Source organism: Palaemon carinicauda, chromosome 21 (assembly GCF_036898095.1).
Source record: "Palaemon carinicauda isolate YSFRI2023 chromosome 21, ASM3689809v2, whole genome shotgun sequence".
Classification (NCBI taxonomy): Eukaryota; Metazoa; Arthropoda; class Malacostraca; order Decapoda; family Palaemonidae; genus Palaemon; species Palaemon carinicauda.
The window spans coordinates 103082035-103096444 of record NC_090745.1 but is presented as its reverse complement, the minus strand read 5'-3'; the positions used below and the strand labels follow the sequence as shown (position 1 = coordinate 103096444).

The 14410-nt window shown below is 34.2% G+C and overlaps 1 protein-coding gene across 1 annotated transcript; it reads left to right on the top strand.

The window, feature by feature from the left end:
* The first annotated feature begins 897 nt into the window (after positions 1-897).
* On the top strand, positions 898-5691 carry LOC137614731 (oplophorus-luciferin 2-monooxygenase non-catalytic subunit-like). The gene is made up of 5 exons (XM_068344403.1): positions 898-998; positions 1330-2022; positions 2437-2592; positions 4028-4129; positions 5241-5691. Exons 2-5 carry the CDS (start codon positions 1362-1364, stop codon positions 5381-5383), a joined length of 1062 nt encoding a protein of 353 aa, XP_068200504.1. The 5' UTR covers positions 898-998; positions 1330-1361; the 3' UTR covers positions 5384-5691.
* The last annotated feature ends 8719 nt before the right edge of the window (positions 5692-14410 follow it).

The following is a 14410-nucleotide window of genomic DNA, read 5'->3' as shown; positions in this document are numbered from 1 at the left end:
TTCACTTAGAATATCTAGTTTGAAGGTTTAAAGATCACTCATCAATGGCAGAGACAAGGGACAGTGACACTGCCCTATCAAGCAGGAGAATGCCCTAGTGACTGGCCATATATACATATGATCAGCGACCAAGCCCCTCTTCACCCAAGCTAAAACCAAGGAGGGCCAGGCAATGGCTCCTGATTACTCAGCAGATAGACCTATAGGCTCCCCCAAACACCCCGTCTTAGGCTCAAAAGGATGGTGAGGTGGTGGCGACCAAAGTAACTAACGAGTTTGAGCGAGAGACTAACCCCAGTCTGGCGTTCACCAGTCAGGGACGTTGCCACATCGTCCACCACAACCCATATATATTGATAATATATCAAAGGGATTAAAATAAGCTTTTGCTGATTTTATTATTAACAGTTAAGGTAGTTTGGGATTTGTTTCCCATGTGGCGAATTGTTCTAAATTATGAAAAGTAATAGAGGAAGACAATAGTTTTGCATAATTTGGCAGTATATGGAGAGCATGGTCTTGTAAACAAATATCAAATATGTAAATCTAAATTACATTGACATTGAAAAAAGGGCAAGATAAAATCTATGGATAGTAATTGCCATTATCCAATGTACCAACCTAATAATAAATATTTTAATCATACTTAACCAAATAACTTCTCAATTAGATTAAAGGTAATATTGACATAATAGCGACGAATGCTTCGAATCGCTTATTCAGTTTGTGAATAATTCCCAGGTCAGATGGGATTAAAGGAAGATATAACATGAAATTGTCCATGTGGTTTCGTTCCCAATGATATCTAGCTATCTGTTGCCATGTTTCTTATCACCAAATTCAAGATTATTTGTATAAGAAATAGTTTATCTTATCTCAAGACAAATAATCATACAAGCGTAAATGATACAAAATTTGACAGTTAAATCAAGACCTTCATTCTTACCAAGATATCACTTAGTGCTCAACTCGCGTCCCTTTTGGAAGGCTTAAGGATCGTAAGTTATCATTTGATATTCATCTAGGCAAACCTTACACTAAAAATATCACTTAACATTTCTAGGAATTTTTATCCTTAGTTCTTTCTCTGAAATTAATATACTTTATACCTTACTTTTATTGGCCCTCAAACAGATCTGAAAGATATTAAATGTTTAAGGTTTAACACCTTATAACTTCGAGTAGTTGTAAAATCATTGAACGTTAAAGTGAATTTTTTTCCATCATCCTCCTTTGAAATATGAAAAAAATTAGATAATCCCGAAAGATGGTAAATATTTAGGCTTCAAATGCTGTAAAAAAATAATTAGGTCTCTTCAAATGTTGCAGGTTTCAAAGAACCCTCCACTTATCGAGACAAAATGTATCGAAAGCTAATAGCCTTGCTGTGGCTGATCACATTAGCAAGTGAACTTATTGCGGGACAAAATGCCAGCAGTACCCTTACCTCCAGCACAATTCCTTCAACAACAACAGAACCAGTCTATGATTGCCCTGCTGCCGAGGAAATATCGCCCTGTTTATGTCATCTCCTCGGGAAAAATCAAATGGAGATGGACTGTTCCAATGTTGAAAGTGGAGACGAACTCGGGAGAGTTTTCAGCACAGAATTCGAACTATCCGATTTTGTTCGACTGATAATAGCCGGAAACTACAACCTAACTACCCTGAGAGAGGGTGATCTAGGAGTCTCTTCATTCAAAGAAATATATATAATGAATGGAAACCTCGTTGAAATAGAAGACCTGGCTCTGGTAGGTAGTACAGATACACTAGAATACTTAGATCTGTACAACAACCACCTTCAGACAATGCCAGCAATTTCAACTTTCAGCCGTCTGTCTGGAGTTAATCTATGTGGGAACTACATTACGGAATTTCCTGCACTAAATTCTATGACATTGAAGAATCTTGATTTCATTGAAAATCCACTGGTATCTCTTCCATCTGATGCATTCCAGGGTCTTCCAGCGGTAGAATATGTCTTTCTTGACCGTTGCAACCTGGAAGAAATAGCTTCAGGCGAGTGTAGACATGGTTTCCTTCTTTTGGAGAGTTGACTGACTTTCAAGTTAATTCAAGGGAATATGCAAAAGAGATGCTAATATCTCCTTTCCATATGAATGTTGGTTGAAAATTCGTCTCCAAGCGTATCCATTATCTGCTCCCCTTGTTTGGAGTAACTTTCATGTGAAATGAAAAGGGATTTTAAGTAGAATAGTCCACTTATTTATCTTAACTTGAGCACTGCTTGTAACAAAACACTTTAGCTCATCATATATTCCTTATTAAATTCAGGTATATATCTCAAACAAATTTCTAAATAAATTCAAGTTTAATAACAAAAAATAATGACGAAAGTAACGAAAGTTTTAGTTTTCAAATATTGAAAAAGCAGCATTATTTACCAATATAATTTACGACTTTTTCTTCCAGGAACGTTTGCAAATAATCAAAAGCTTTCTTACTTGAGTTTGGATGGGAACAATTTGAAGTCTCTTCCACTTGATGCCATTCAACTTAGTGGAATGACAAGCTACTTATTTCTTCAAAACAATCAACTCGGCCAGTTAGCTTCTGGTTCGATTTCAGGTTAGTGAGACATTTCAAAATAAGTTACATTTCCGTTTACTTTGTCAGAGTAGCTTGAAGCTCGTGACTGACGTTTCAGTATCATATTTTAGGGACCACATATTCTAGGCTACTCTCACATTATTTCACTGACTATAACTAACTTTCACATATTTGACTGACTATAACTAACTTTCACATATTTGACTAACTATAACTCTCACATACTATAACTCATATATTATTTGACTCACAATAACTAACTCACATATTATTTGACTCACAATAACTAACTCACATATTATTTGACTCACTATAACTCCCATATTATTTGACTAACGGTAACCAACCCTCACATATTATTTGACTGACTATAACTCTCACATATTATTTGACTGACTATAACTCTCACATATTATTTGACTGACTATAACTCTCACATATTATTTGACTGACTATAACTCTCACATATTATTTGACTGACTATAACTCTCATACATTATTTGACTGACTATAACTCTAAACATGTCATTTGATTGACTATAATTAACTGACATATTATTTGTCTGACTATAACTAAGTCTCACATATGATTGACTGACTACAACTTTCACATATCATTTGACTGACTATAAGTCTCACATATCATTTGACTGACTATAACTAAGTCTCACATATCATTTGACTGACTATAACTCTCATATATTATTTTACTATCTTTAACTAACTCTCACATATTATTTGACTGACTACATCTAACTCTCACATATAATTTGATTGACTATAACTCTCACTTATGATTTAACTGACAGTAACTAACTCTCACATATTATTTGACAGACTATACCTCTCACATATTATTTGACTGACAGTAACTAACTCTCACATATTATTTGACGGACTATAACTCTCACACATTATCTGACTGACTATAACTCTCACATATTATCTGACTGACTATAACTAACTCACATAATATTTGACTGACTATAACTCTCACATATTGTTTGACTAACTATAACTCTCACATATTATTTGACTGTCTACTAACTATCACATATTATTTGACTGACTATAACTCTAACATATTATTTGACTGACTATAACTCTAACATATTATTTGACTGACTATAACTCTAACATATCATTTCACTGACTACAACTAACTCTTAACATATTATTTGACTGACTATAACTAAGATTAATCTTTCTTGGATTTTACAAAACTAACAAATAAAAAAGTAATGTAAATATCCAAACCACAAATAGCATTTGAAATATAATTACTAACCAAACTCAATTTCCTCGTACAAATGTTACTGCTCTGTACTAAAAAGAAAGAAAGAAAAAAAAAGTATTTATGTCCACTTGTCCCGGATCATCAGCATAATCATTTTCATGCAATTAAACCCAACTCTTACTTTTACATATCCAATAATCACTTTTTTAATGTCAGGTGTCACAGGCAGTATTTACATGAACGGAAACTCACTGACGGAATTAAACGAACATGTATTTCGGCCAATGCTCGAAAACAACGCCGATGTTTACCTAGCAGGTGAGAACTTACCTGTATTATGATTAAAATTTTGTCAACGAATTGTTCAGCTGATGCTCTCAGATTTGTACTGAAATACTTTATATATCAAATCAATTAACTTTGAAATATATACACAATTTACGTGGGTGTCGTTGGAGTTTAAAAAAGAAAAGATTTGTCTTGCATGTGTAATTTCATAGTCTAACCACTTTTCTCACATTTTGATTTTATTCATTTTTTTTTTTTGGCTCACATTTATCTGTCATCTGGTGCAAAGAAAAAAACCTACGATCAAAACAAAATCAAGTGATGATATGTTGGAGATATAAGATGAACCAAAATCAGACTTCTCGATATGATTAGGTTTAATTCAAAATTTAAGGCCATCTAAGACGTCGGTTATCAAATTAGCAATTTTAATTTATCAGTTTCTAATTTAACTTTATTTCAATAAACTTTAACACAGTCAACATTATTGAAAGGATCTGTTAACTTCAATAACATGCATTAAAAGTAATTACCACCCTTTATAATCTATATTTTTAATTATAATCTAGAGTTTCACTCAGTTCTCAGGTACTGTATTTCAATGTGCATATCAGGATGCCTGAAAACTATAAATCAATCAATCAATGTGCATAAATTCAAATAAACAAAGTGTTCGTATCCCTAGAAAGATTAGATGACTGATATTTGTCCAATTGTTTAAAACAGCACTAAGCCAAAAAAAGCAGGGAATAACAAAATAAACTTTCACTGAACTTGGATGATTAACATTTGCCTTATTGTTTAAGAGCACCAATCCCCCAAAAAAAGCAGGGATCGTATCCTTAGAAAGATTAGATGATTGCCATTTGTCCAATTGTGTTTAAAAGAGCACCAATCCAAAAAACAAGGAATAACAAAATAGTCTTTTACTGAACTTAGATGATTAACATTTGTCCAATTGTTTATATATATATATATATATATATATATATATATATATATATATATATATATATATATATATATATATATATATATAAAAGCAGGGATCGTATCCTTAGAAAGATTAGAAGACTGACATTTGTCCAATTGTGTTTAAAGGAGCACCAATTAACCAAATAAACTTTCACTGAACTTAAAGATAATCCCTTTGGGTGTGGGTGCGACATCGCTTGGCTGATCCTCAACCAAACGCTGCTTGACGGCCTGGCTGATTCGCCGAGTTGTGAGGATGGAACATTCTTCGTTGATTTGGATCCAGCTTATTACGAAGCCATGTGTTGACGTACGAATCCAGGAATAACATACGATGAGTAGCTCTCTCTCTCTCTCTCTCTCTCTCTCTCTCTCTCTCTCTCTCTCTCTCTCTCTCTCTCTGTAATAACATAGAATACAAATTCCGGTATTTATTCTAATGCAGTTATTGAATCCATAATTTGATAACTTGTTGAGGCACTGGATGTTAAGCTTTGAAACCAATCTCGTCGACATATTGCAAGAAATAAATATATTTTCTAAAAAGTATAAACCATTTAGGAAAAATAAATATACTGCTGTGTACAAGATGATTTTTTGTCCTTAATCAAAATACCTTAGAAAATATATCAGAGAGAGAGAGAGAGAGAGAGAGAGAGAGAGAGAGAGAGAGAGAGAGAGAGAGAGAGAGAGAGAGAGAGAGAGAGTCACTAGAAGAGGTGAGCCATGTGATGTTTAGATCTCTTAAAAAGGATAAGAAACATTTTTTTTGTAATAATGAAGTGAGAATGTTGAATGCAATGGAAAAAATAGGAAGTTGTAGAAATTAACTGTATTTGTATCCCAGGTAGCATCTAATAACAAGGTAAGTTGAAAAATTGTAGATATGCATAAGTGACAACTGGGTTAAAGAACGGTGTAGTCAGAATGGGGAAATCAATGGAAATATATCGAGTAAGAGAACTGCTGAAAAAATGAATAAAATCATGGATAAAGACATACATGAAAACTTGGGGTAGAGATTTCGGCCAGAAAGAGTGCAAGACAGAAGAGAGCTTGGATAACTTATTTCAAATCAACCCCAATTGCAACAACCCTCTTTGAAATATTAATCCAGTTAAGATTGACTAAATGGCTTAGTGGTGCGTTAGGCCACCGTTTGCTAAGCCTGTGAATCGCTGTAAGCTTACCAGTCTATTTAACTGTACCTGGGTACCGTCTCCTAAATTTGAGAAACCGGAAAACTGCACCAATCTCCACCAGTTGGAAAAAAGGGGTTATTGTCTGAAAAACTGCTTTCAAACATCGACTAAAATTTCCCGAATTTTATCCACATTTTATATCAAATTCTTTACACAAAAACGATGAATGTCTATATCAAGTAATAATAATAATAATAATAATAATAATAATAATAATCTTACTCTTTCAATATATTAACTCAAAAGCCGAATATTTCTTGGCTAATAAATAATTTCAAAAAACTTCAAAACCATCTCATCTGAGTCTGATGATACTGTAGACTAGAAGAACAATCTTAAAAATAGAAGGTATATACAGTGTAAGTTTACACTCAAAAAGCAACCTTAACAGAGGCAGAGATAAATCATGGGTTTGAAGGCGGAACTGAAGATGCCTTTAATTTAGCGGGACGTATTTATCATATCTATCTTGGCTAAAAACAAAACAAGACTGTCACTGTTTATCAGACCATTCGTTTCGCATTTCATCCAACACGCAAAACATCCTTATCACCGTTATCACCGAGCCGGTGATAAACGACCCAACTACAATTCAACAGATGCAGTATTTTACACGTTTATCAAACGGCATTTATCTCCAAATTGCTCACATGTCCGTTTGAATTCGTTAATTTCTATTACTTTATCAGTTGGTTTATCACATATATTTTCCCATACTTTTTTATTACGGCTTATAATTTGTCTTAGACTACTGTGTGCTTCCAAAACAGGTTGGACTGGTAAAATAAATCTAAGATTATTTTCTATAATTGTGTTTCATTCATTTCACGTTCAAATGTAGTTTCGTATATTTACCTCCCTATCAGTAATCTCACATTTAGCATAAATTGCACATACATTTTAGACTTACCTAATCAAATTTGTCGAAACACGTAATAAGGGGAAATATACAATTCGCAGGTGCCTAATTTATTTTTTATCTCTCTAACCATAAAGTATTAAAAATAAAAATGTATATCTTAAGAATCTAACGGAAATATTCCACGTCATATGACAACTATTGCACTTGATTCTCTATAGTCCATTTCTTTTAGCGAGACAGATTCGCACAGACTCGCAACAGTGCCCTTTTAGCTCGGAAAAGTTCCCTGATCGCTGATTGGTTAGAATTATCTTGTCCAACCAATGAGCGATCAGGAAACTTTTCCGAGCTAATAGGGCACCATTGCGAGTCGGTGCAAATATGCCTCGCTAAAAGAAATGGACTATAGTCTTAAGGCTTCATAATAACAAACAATATTTTGGGTATCCAGAGTTCTCTAAGTTCCCTTTTTTTTCTTAGGTAGAGATTCATTGCCTTTTTTAGAAACTAAATCTCTCTCTCTCTCTCTCTCTCTCTCTCTCTCTCTCTCTCTCTCTCTCTCTCTCTCTCTCTCTCTCTCAGTAAAACATTAACCAAAATATCCAATTTCTGATTTGTTTAATCAAAGCAGTATTTTCCAATGTATTTCCCAATGAAAACCATAAAATAAACAATACTTTTACCACTAAAATTATTTTGGTCAATGACATCTATCAAATATTCATTTCATGAGGACACATTGTTTAAGCAATATTGGAACATTTGATTTTTTTGGCATCGCAGCAACAATGATTTTCAACAGTAAAAATAAAATCACTCGATTTTTGAAAACTTGTTCCAACAATGCAGAGAGAGAGAGAGAGAGAGAGAGAGAGAGAGAGAGAGAGAGAGAGAGAGAGAGAGAGAGAACGAACTTTAACTATGGGAATAATAGCATATTGGTTTGGCGGTTTTTCACAACTGTAGCGTTCTTGCTCTTCTTGTTGAGTGCGGCAGAGCTTTTGTTGCTGATATTTCCAAAAGGATAAATATCTTCAAATGAATAAAAAATTTCTGGTGTTGAAATTGCTTCGGCCCTCAACTTCCTTTTTTGATGAGGTAAGGAATGTAGTTTAATGTAAAACAGAGGGATACTATGAAATGGAATAACACCGTAGTTGAGACAACTAAGCTTCCAGAAGATAATACAGAGAAACATTTGCAATGAAATGTAGGAATCAATTTGCTGTCTTGGAGACTTTCAGAGACGAAGAATTAATGAAGAATGATGTGGAATTAAGAAAATATGTCAGTTGGTATCGAAATTTTGGGACATGCAGCTACATGGAGAAAACCACAAATATCAAATGATACTATAAAAAAAGGAGACAAAGACAGAAATTGACTGTTGAAAGTTTCCAAAGTAGTAATGAAAACTACAAGTTAGAGTATGCCAAGTATTCCAGTATCGATAGTGAAGTCAAAATCAAAGCCAGGAATGACTGCAGAGAATATTTAGACAGGAAAGCAGATGAAGCTGACAAAGCCATGAATTCAGGGAGTGGCTATATTGTAAGACCCGCTCATAGAATTATTAATGAAATATATACGGGGCAAAGATGAAGAAGCATATACCAATACAAAAGAGAGAAGGGTCTGTTACAACAACAGAAGTTAAAGAAAGACAAAGACGGATGGAACACTTTAGTGAGGTTATGAATAGAAGATATTAGGGGAATAACTTCATGGATATACCTGAAGCTGATGAAGACCTTGATGTGCCCATGAATGAATTCAGTGTGTTTGAAGTCAAAAGCTATCATTAAAAAACGTAGTGGATGGAAAGCTCCTGTTACTATGGAATAACAGCCGAGATGATACTGGGTGAAAATGAAGTGTCTCCCATAATGCTTACAAGATTATTTTGTACAATGTGGCACGGAGAAGCAAAACCTGTTGGTGAAAATGGCAAAAAAGAGACCTGACTGATTGAAATAATTACAGAGGTATCACACTTACGTCAGTTGTCATGAAAATATATAGTATGCTCATTCTAAAGAGGCTAGAGAGAAAGATTGATAAAAAGCTGAAAGATGAACAAGCAGGATTTAGAAGGTAGAAGTTGTACAGACCAAATTTAATTTTGAGACATGTACAGTAATCCGTAGAATATAGAAATCCACTTTTGATGGCATTTGTGGACTATGAAAAAGCCTTTGATTGTGTGCACCGTCGATTTTGTGGAGAGTCCAGCTTTATTATGGAATTCCTCCTAAATATGTAAATTTGATTAGGTCTGTTCATGAGCATAGTTAGTGGAGTCCTATCAAATGAATTTCCAGTGAACAGCAGAGTACTCCTAGGGAATGTATTGTTACCCATGTTGTTCATCCTCCTCATGGATTCTGTAATGTCTAAAACAGTTGGAGATGGTGGAGAAGAAGTGGACTGGACTGGTAATAGGAAATTACTTGACTTAGAGTATGCTGATGATGCTGTTCTCATTAGTAGAACACCACAAGATTGTCAATGCTTGGTAACCAGAATGCATGAAATATCACACGAGGTTGGGCTGAAGATAAATAGAAGAAGACAGATGGTGGAAACAGATTATGCAATGCATGATAAAATATCATTGGAAGGAGAAAGGATTATTGAGGTAAAATCATTTCAGTATATAGGAACTGATCCCAATACAGGGTCTTTAAATTTAGAGTTTAGTGAAAGATTAAAAAAAATAAAACCAGACAATGGCTAGGTTGAGTAAAATTTGGAAATCAAATCGCCTGAAATTACATATAAAAATCAGGCAATATATCAGTTTAGTGAAAACTGTGATACTTTATGGACATAGAGTCGTGGTATGACAATGAAACCATCTCCAACAGATTCAGTAGATTTGAGAACAAAGCCCTCGGAAGAATATTGGGAGGTAAATGGAAGACAGAATTGGGAACAAAACTATAAGAGAGAAGGAAATGGTTTGGGTATGCTCTTTGTACTCCCCAAGAGAGATTAGTTAACCAAACGTTTGACCAGGCTACACAAGGCACTAGAAGAGTTGGAAGATCCAGGCTTACTTGCTTGAGGGCTATCAAGCGTGAAGTAAATGATGATGAATGGAGAAGTATTGAATTTAAAGCGGCGATATTTGTTTACAAGACCATGCTCTTCATTTACTCACAGATTATGCAGTCCAGCAGGTCTCCTCTTCTTGTACAGTAATTAGGAGGATCTTTAAATGTTGAGAAGGCAAGAAATATGTCAAGATATGTTGAGCAAGGGGTTATAAAAAAAACTAGCACGGTTTCCTCACTAAACGTTTAGACCTAGAACTGACAACATTAACAAGTCAACCTAACTGATGTTTGTGATGCCAGCGTACATAAACAGAAGTTCGTGATGCCAGCATACATTTGATATACTGTATATGCAAAATATATACTAAATAAAAAATGGAGTAATTACTCAAATGTGTCACTATTTGTGAATTGTATTTTTTATGAACACTTTTGAGTAATTAATCTATTTTCAATTTAGTATATATTTTGAATATATATCAAATGTACGTGCGCATCACGAACTTCTGTTAGGTTGACACGTTGACAATGTCAGTTCCAGGTCGTTTAGTGAAGAAACCAAGATAGTTTTTTTATAACCTCTCCCCCGTAGGTCAACATATCTTGCCTTTTTTTTTTTTTTTTGCTTTACCACCATTTAAAGAACCTCTTAATTACTGTAAAAGAAGAGGAGAGCTGCAGGACTGCATAATTTGGTAGTAAATGGAGATCGTGGTCTTGTAAACAAATACCAAAGACATTTTCGTCAATAGGCATAGGAGATGATGATGATGATGACACATCCACACTTCTGATCACCACCATAAATAACTGGTCTTACAATTATTCGCATATAACATGAAAACAGGCCTAATCTATTTTCCTCTCTTATACTACTGATGTTTACTCATTTTTATCCTTGATTTCCTATTATCACGCACTTTTACCTACTGTTTCTAATGTCTATTTCTGATGACACTTTAGACAGATATAATTTAATTTGAAATCTCAACACTCATGCAAACAACTTAAATACTTCCGTTAAGTATTTATTTCAAAGACAGTTTGATAAACACATTCATGCAAACTTTACAAAGTATCTCCTAACAAAAACATTCTTACAGTGAGATCATTTTGAACTGCAATGGAAAATCCGGCATTCATAACTGGTGTTTTTGCAGAAGAGCGCTTATTATTCTTTCTGCTCCGTCTCACGAGAGATTAAGGTCATAAATATTCTGAATGACAAAAGAACCTCTTTTCAAAAATATTGATGTGTGGGATTTTCTTTCACGTTTCATCTGTCACTTAATATAATTCTTGACCATTAGCCTTAAATCTACTACCTTTGCATATGCAATCGTGCACTTTTCAGTTTTAATTACCATAGGTGTTATTGCATATTTATATAGTTCACAAAGTCAAACAGGAGGTCAAAATGTCACTAACCCAGAATACTTTTCGAGCAGCAGAATCCCAGTGAAAAAAATATCATGGGTAGTAAGTTGGTCAAAGCACCAGCCACCCATTGAGATACTACCGCTAGAGAGTTATTGGTCCTTTGACTGGCCAGACAGTACTACATTGGATTTTTCTCTCCGATTATGGCTTGTTTTTCTTTTGCCTATACACAAAAAATATTCTAACCTATTCTTTACATATTCTCCTGTCCTCATACACCTGACAACATTAAGATTATCAAACAATTCTTCTTCGCTCAAGGTGTTAACTACAGCATTGCAATTGTTCAGTGGCTACTTTCCTCTAGGTGAGGGTAGAAGAGATTCTTTAGCTATGGGAAGACGCTCTTCTAGGAGAAGGACATTCCAAAAGCAAACCAATGTCCTCTTGGAGTAGTGTTCTCTTGCTTGAGGATACACTCGGGCACACTATTCTATCTTATTTCCCTTCCTCCTTTTTTTAAAGTTTTTATAACTTATATTTTTGGGCTCAAGCCATGTCGTCCTGATGGAAGTTCCTATTGGGTAGCTTCCTAGGGTATATTACAACTACGGCGATATTCCCAGAGAATTTACCTTAAGGTACCAGAATTCTAACTCCTAGAGCGAATATCCCTCGTGAAAGGGATATCGCGACATATCAGAGGACGTATTCTTGACACGCCACATGGCAATCTGCACCCCGAACAGAGATTACGTATACTATCTTGGAAATATTCAACATAATCTTAAATGTATAAAAAACAGCCTAAAGCTTCAATAAAATTTTGATACACTCGGAAAACCAAAATCATGCAGAAAGTACTAGGACCAAACGACTAGGCTACATGGCCTAGCGTAGGCCAGAGTTGGCGAATACTTCGCCAAAATAATACTAAAGCACGAAAGGAAATCCTATGTAACGCTAAATAGCTAAAATTTATTAAAGCAAAACAACCGGGAATGTCGCTCTGGCTAACTAAACTTATACCTAGCGAGCGACAGCATCCATGACGCCTCCGGTAGGCTACGGCTCTTGTAACAAAGATTAATCCTATTAATCACTTAAAAATTTACCAAGAGCCTACATTTATACATAAAAGAAATGGTACTCAACTTATCAGAGGCCGACGAAGTTGGAGAAGCCATGAAAAGCTGAATAAATCCAAGATTTGCGAGAAACACAGGAAAAAACACCGAGTTGTTAAGCTACGCAAAAAGGAATACAGATGGCGCCAGGCACGCTTACGAAACGGGAGATAGGGAGCCTTGGGAGCGGCTCCCCCTTTTTCTTTCCCGATTTCGTTTCTTGCCAATTGACCCCTGCGATACGTAATCTCTTTTCGGGGTGCAGATTGCCATGTGGCGTGTCAAGAATACGTCCTCTGATATGTCGCGATATCCCTTTCACGAGGGATATTCGCTCCAGGAGTTAGAATTCTGGTACCTTAAGGTAAATTCTCTGGGAATATCGGCGTAGTTGTAATATACCCTAGGAAGCTACCCAATAGGAACTTCCATCAGGACGACATGGCCATCTCACCCAAAAATAGATTTTTCGCTTCGCTCAAAATCCGTTATATGAAAGATTTATTATAATGTTGTTACTGTTCTTAAAATACTTTATCTTAATTGTTAATTACTTCTCCTGTTGTTTCCTTATTTCCTTTCTTCAGTGGGCTATTTTCCCTGTTGGAGCCCCTGCTCATGCTTTTCCTACTGGGGTTGTAGCTTAGCAAGTAATAATAATAATAATAATAATAATAATAATAATAATAAACTCAAGGAAAAGCCGTATTACGAACAGGTAGAGAATCATATGAATAGAAACCAGTGAGGATATCTAATACTCTCAGCGAACTGCGTTGCACAATTGTACTGTATAAAGGCAGTCCCAGTTTCAGATTAGCCAAACTAAATACTATCAAAATAGAGTGGAAATGTTTACACAAAATGAATAAATAATGCTAAATAATTATGCACTAAAATTCTTATGTACAGTACACCGAATAAAGCAATAAATTATTTTTTCAATTGCTCGATTAAGGCTTTTCCGACGCCACGCAAATTCATTAATGAACGTATTTCATTCTTCTATACATCCTTAAGAATTCATCATCATTTTATATTTTATATTCTCACTATTCGTAATCATATTTTTTAAAATTTATTGCCTTTCATGTTTTTCATTTTCTTATATTTCCATTATTAAAAGCAGTAATTTAAAATAGCCTCAACGTTTACACACTGGTGATATATTCTACTTTAACAAATATTTCAATGAATTTTGAAAATGAAGATATAGTATGAATATAATTCCCAATAAGTTAACAATTTTCGGAAAACTTATATCGTAGGATTCGAATAACAATAATAATAATAATAATAATAATAATAATAATAATAATGATAATTAGTCACCATTAGATAAATGTCATTATTAGTTTGTTACGCATACAGTGAAATAACTAAGACCCTCAGTAAATCAATAGAACCTATATAGCTTTTAAAAAAGCATTCATGATAAAAATGTTAAGTGAATTAATTTTATTTTCTATAATAAATATATATATATATATATATATATATATATATATATATATATATATATACATATATATATATGTGTGTGTGTGTGTTTGCGAATATATATATATATATATATATATATATATATATATATATATATATATATATATATATATATAGTATATATGCCGTTTCTGAGTGGGAAAACTTAACGTGGTGAAAGGGTTTGTGTATCGCCATAATCAGCAAAGATGTATATACTAGTC

Coding starts and splice junctions, on each gene's coding strand:
- LOC137614731 (XM_068344403.1), top strand. CDS start 1,362: ATGTATCGAAAGCTAATAGCCTTGCTGTGGCTGATCACATTAGCAAGT. Junction 2,593..4,027: donor AGCTTCTGGTTCGATTTCAG/GTTAGTGAGACA, acceptor TTTTAATGTCAG/GTGTCACAGGCAGTATTTAC. Junction 4,130..5,240: donor CGCCGATGTTTACCTAGCAG/GTGAGAACTTAC, acceptor CTGAACTTAAAG/ATAATCCCTTTGGGTGTGGG.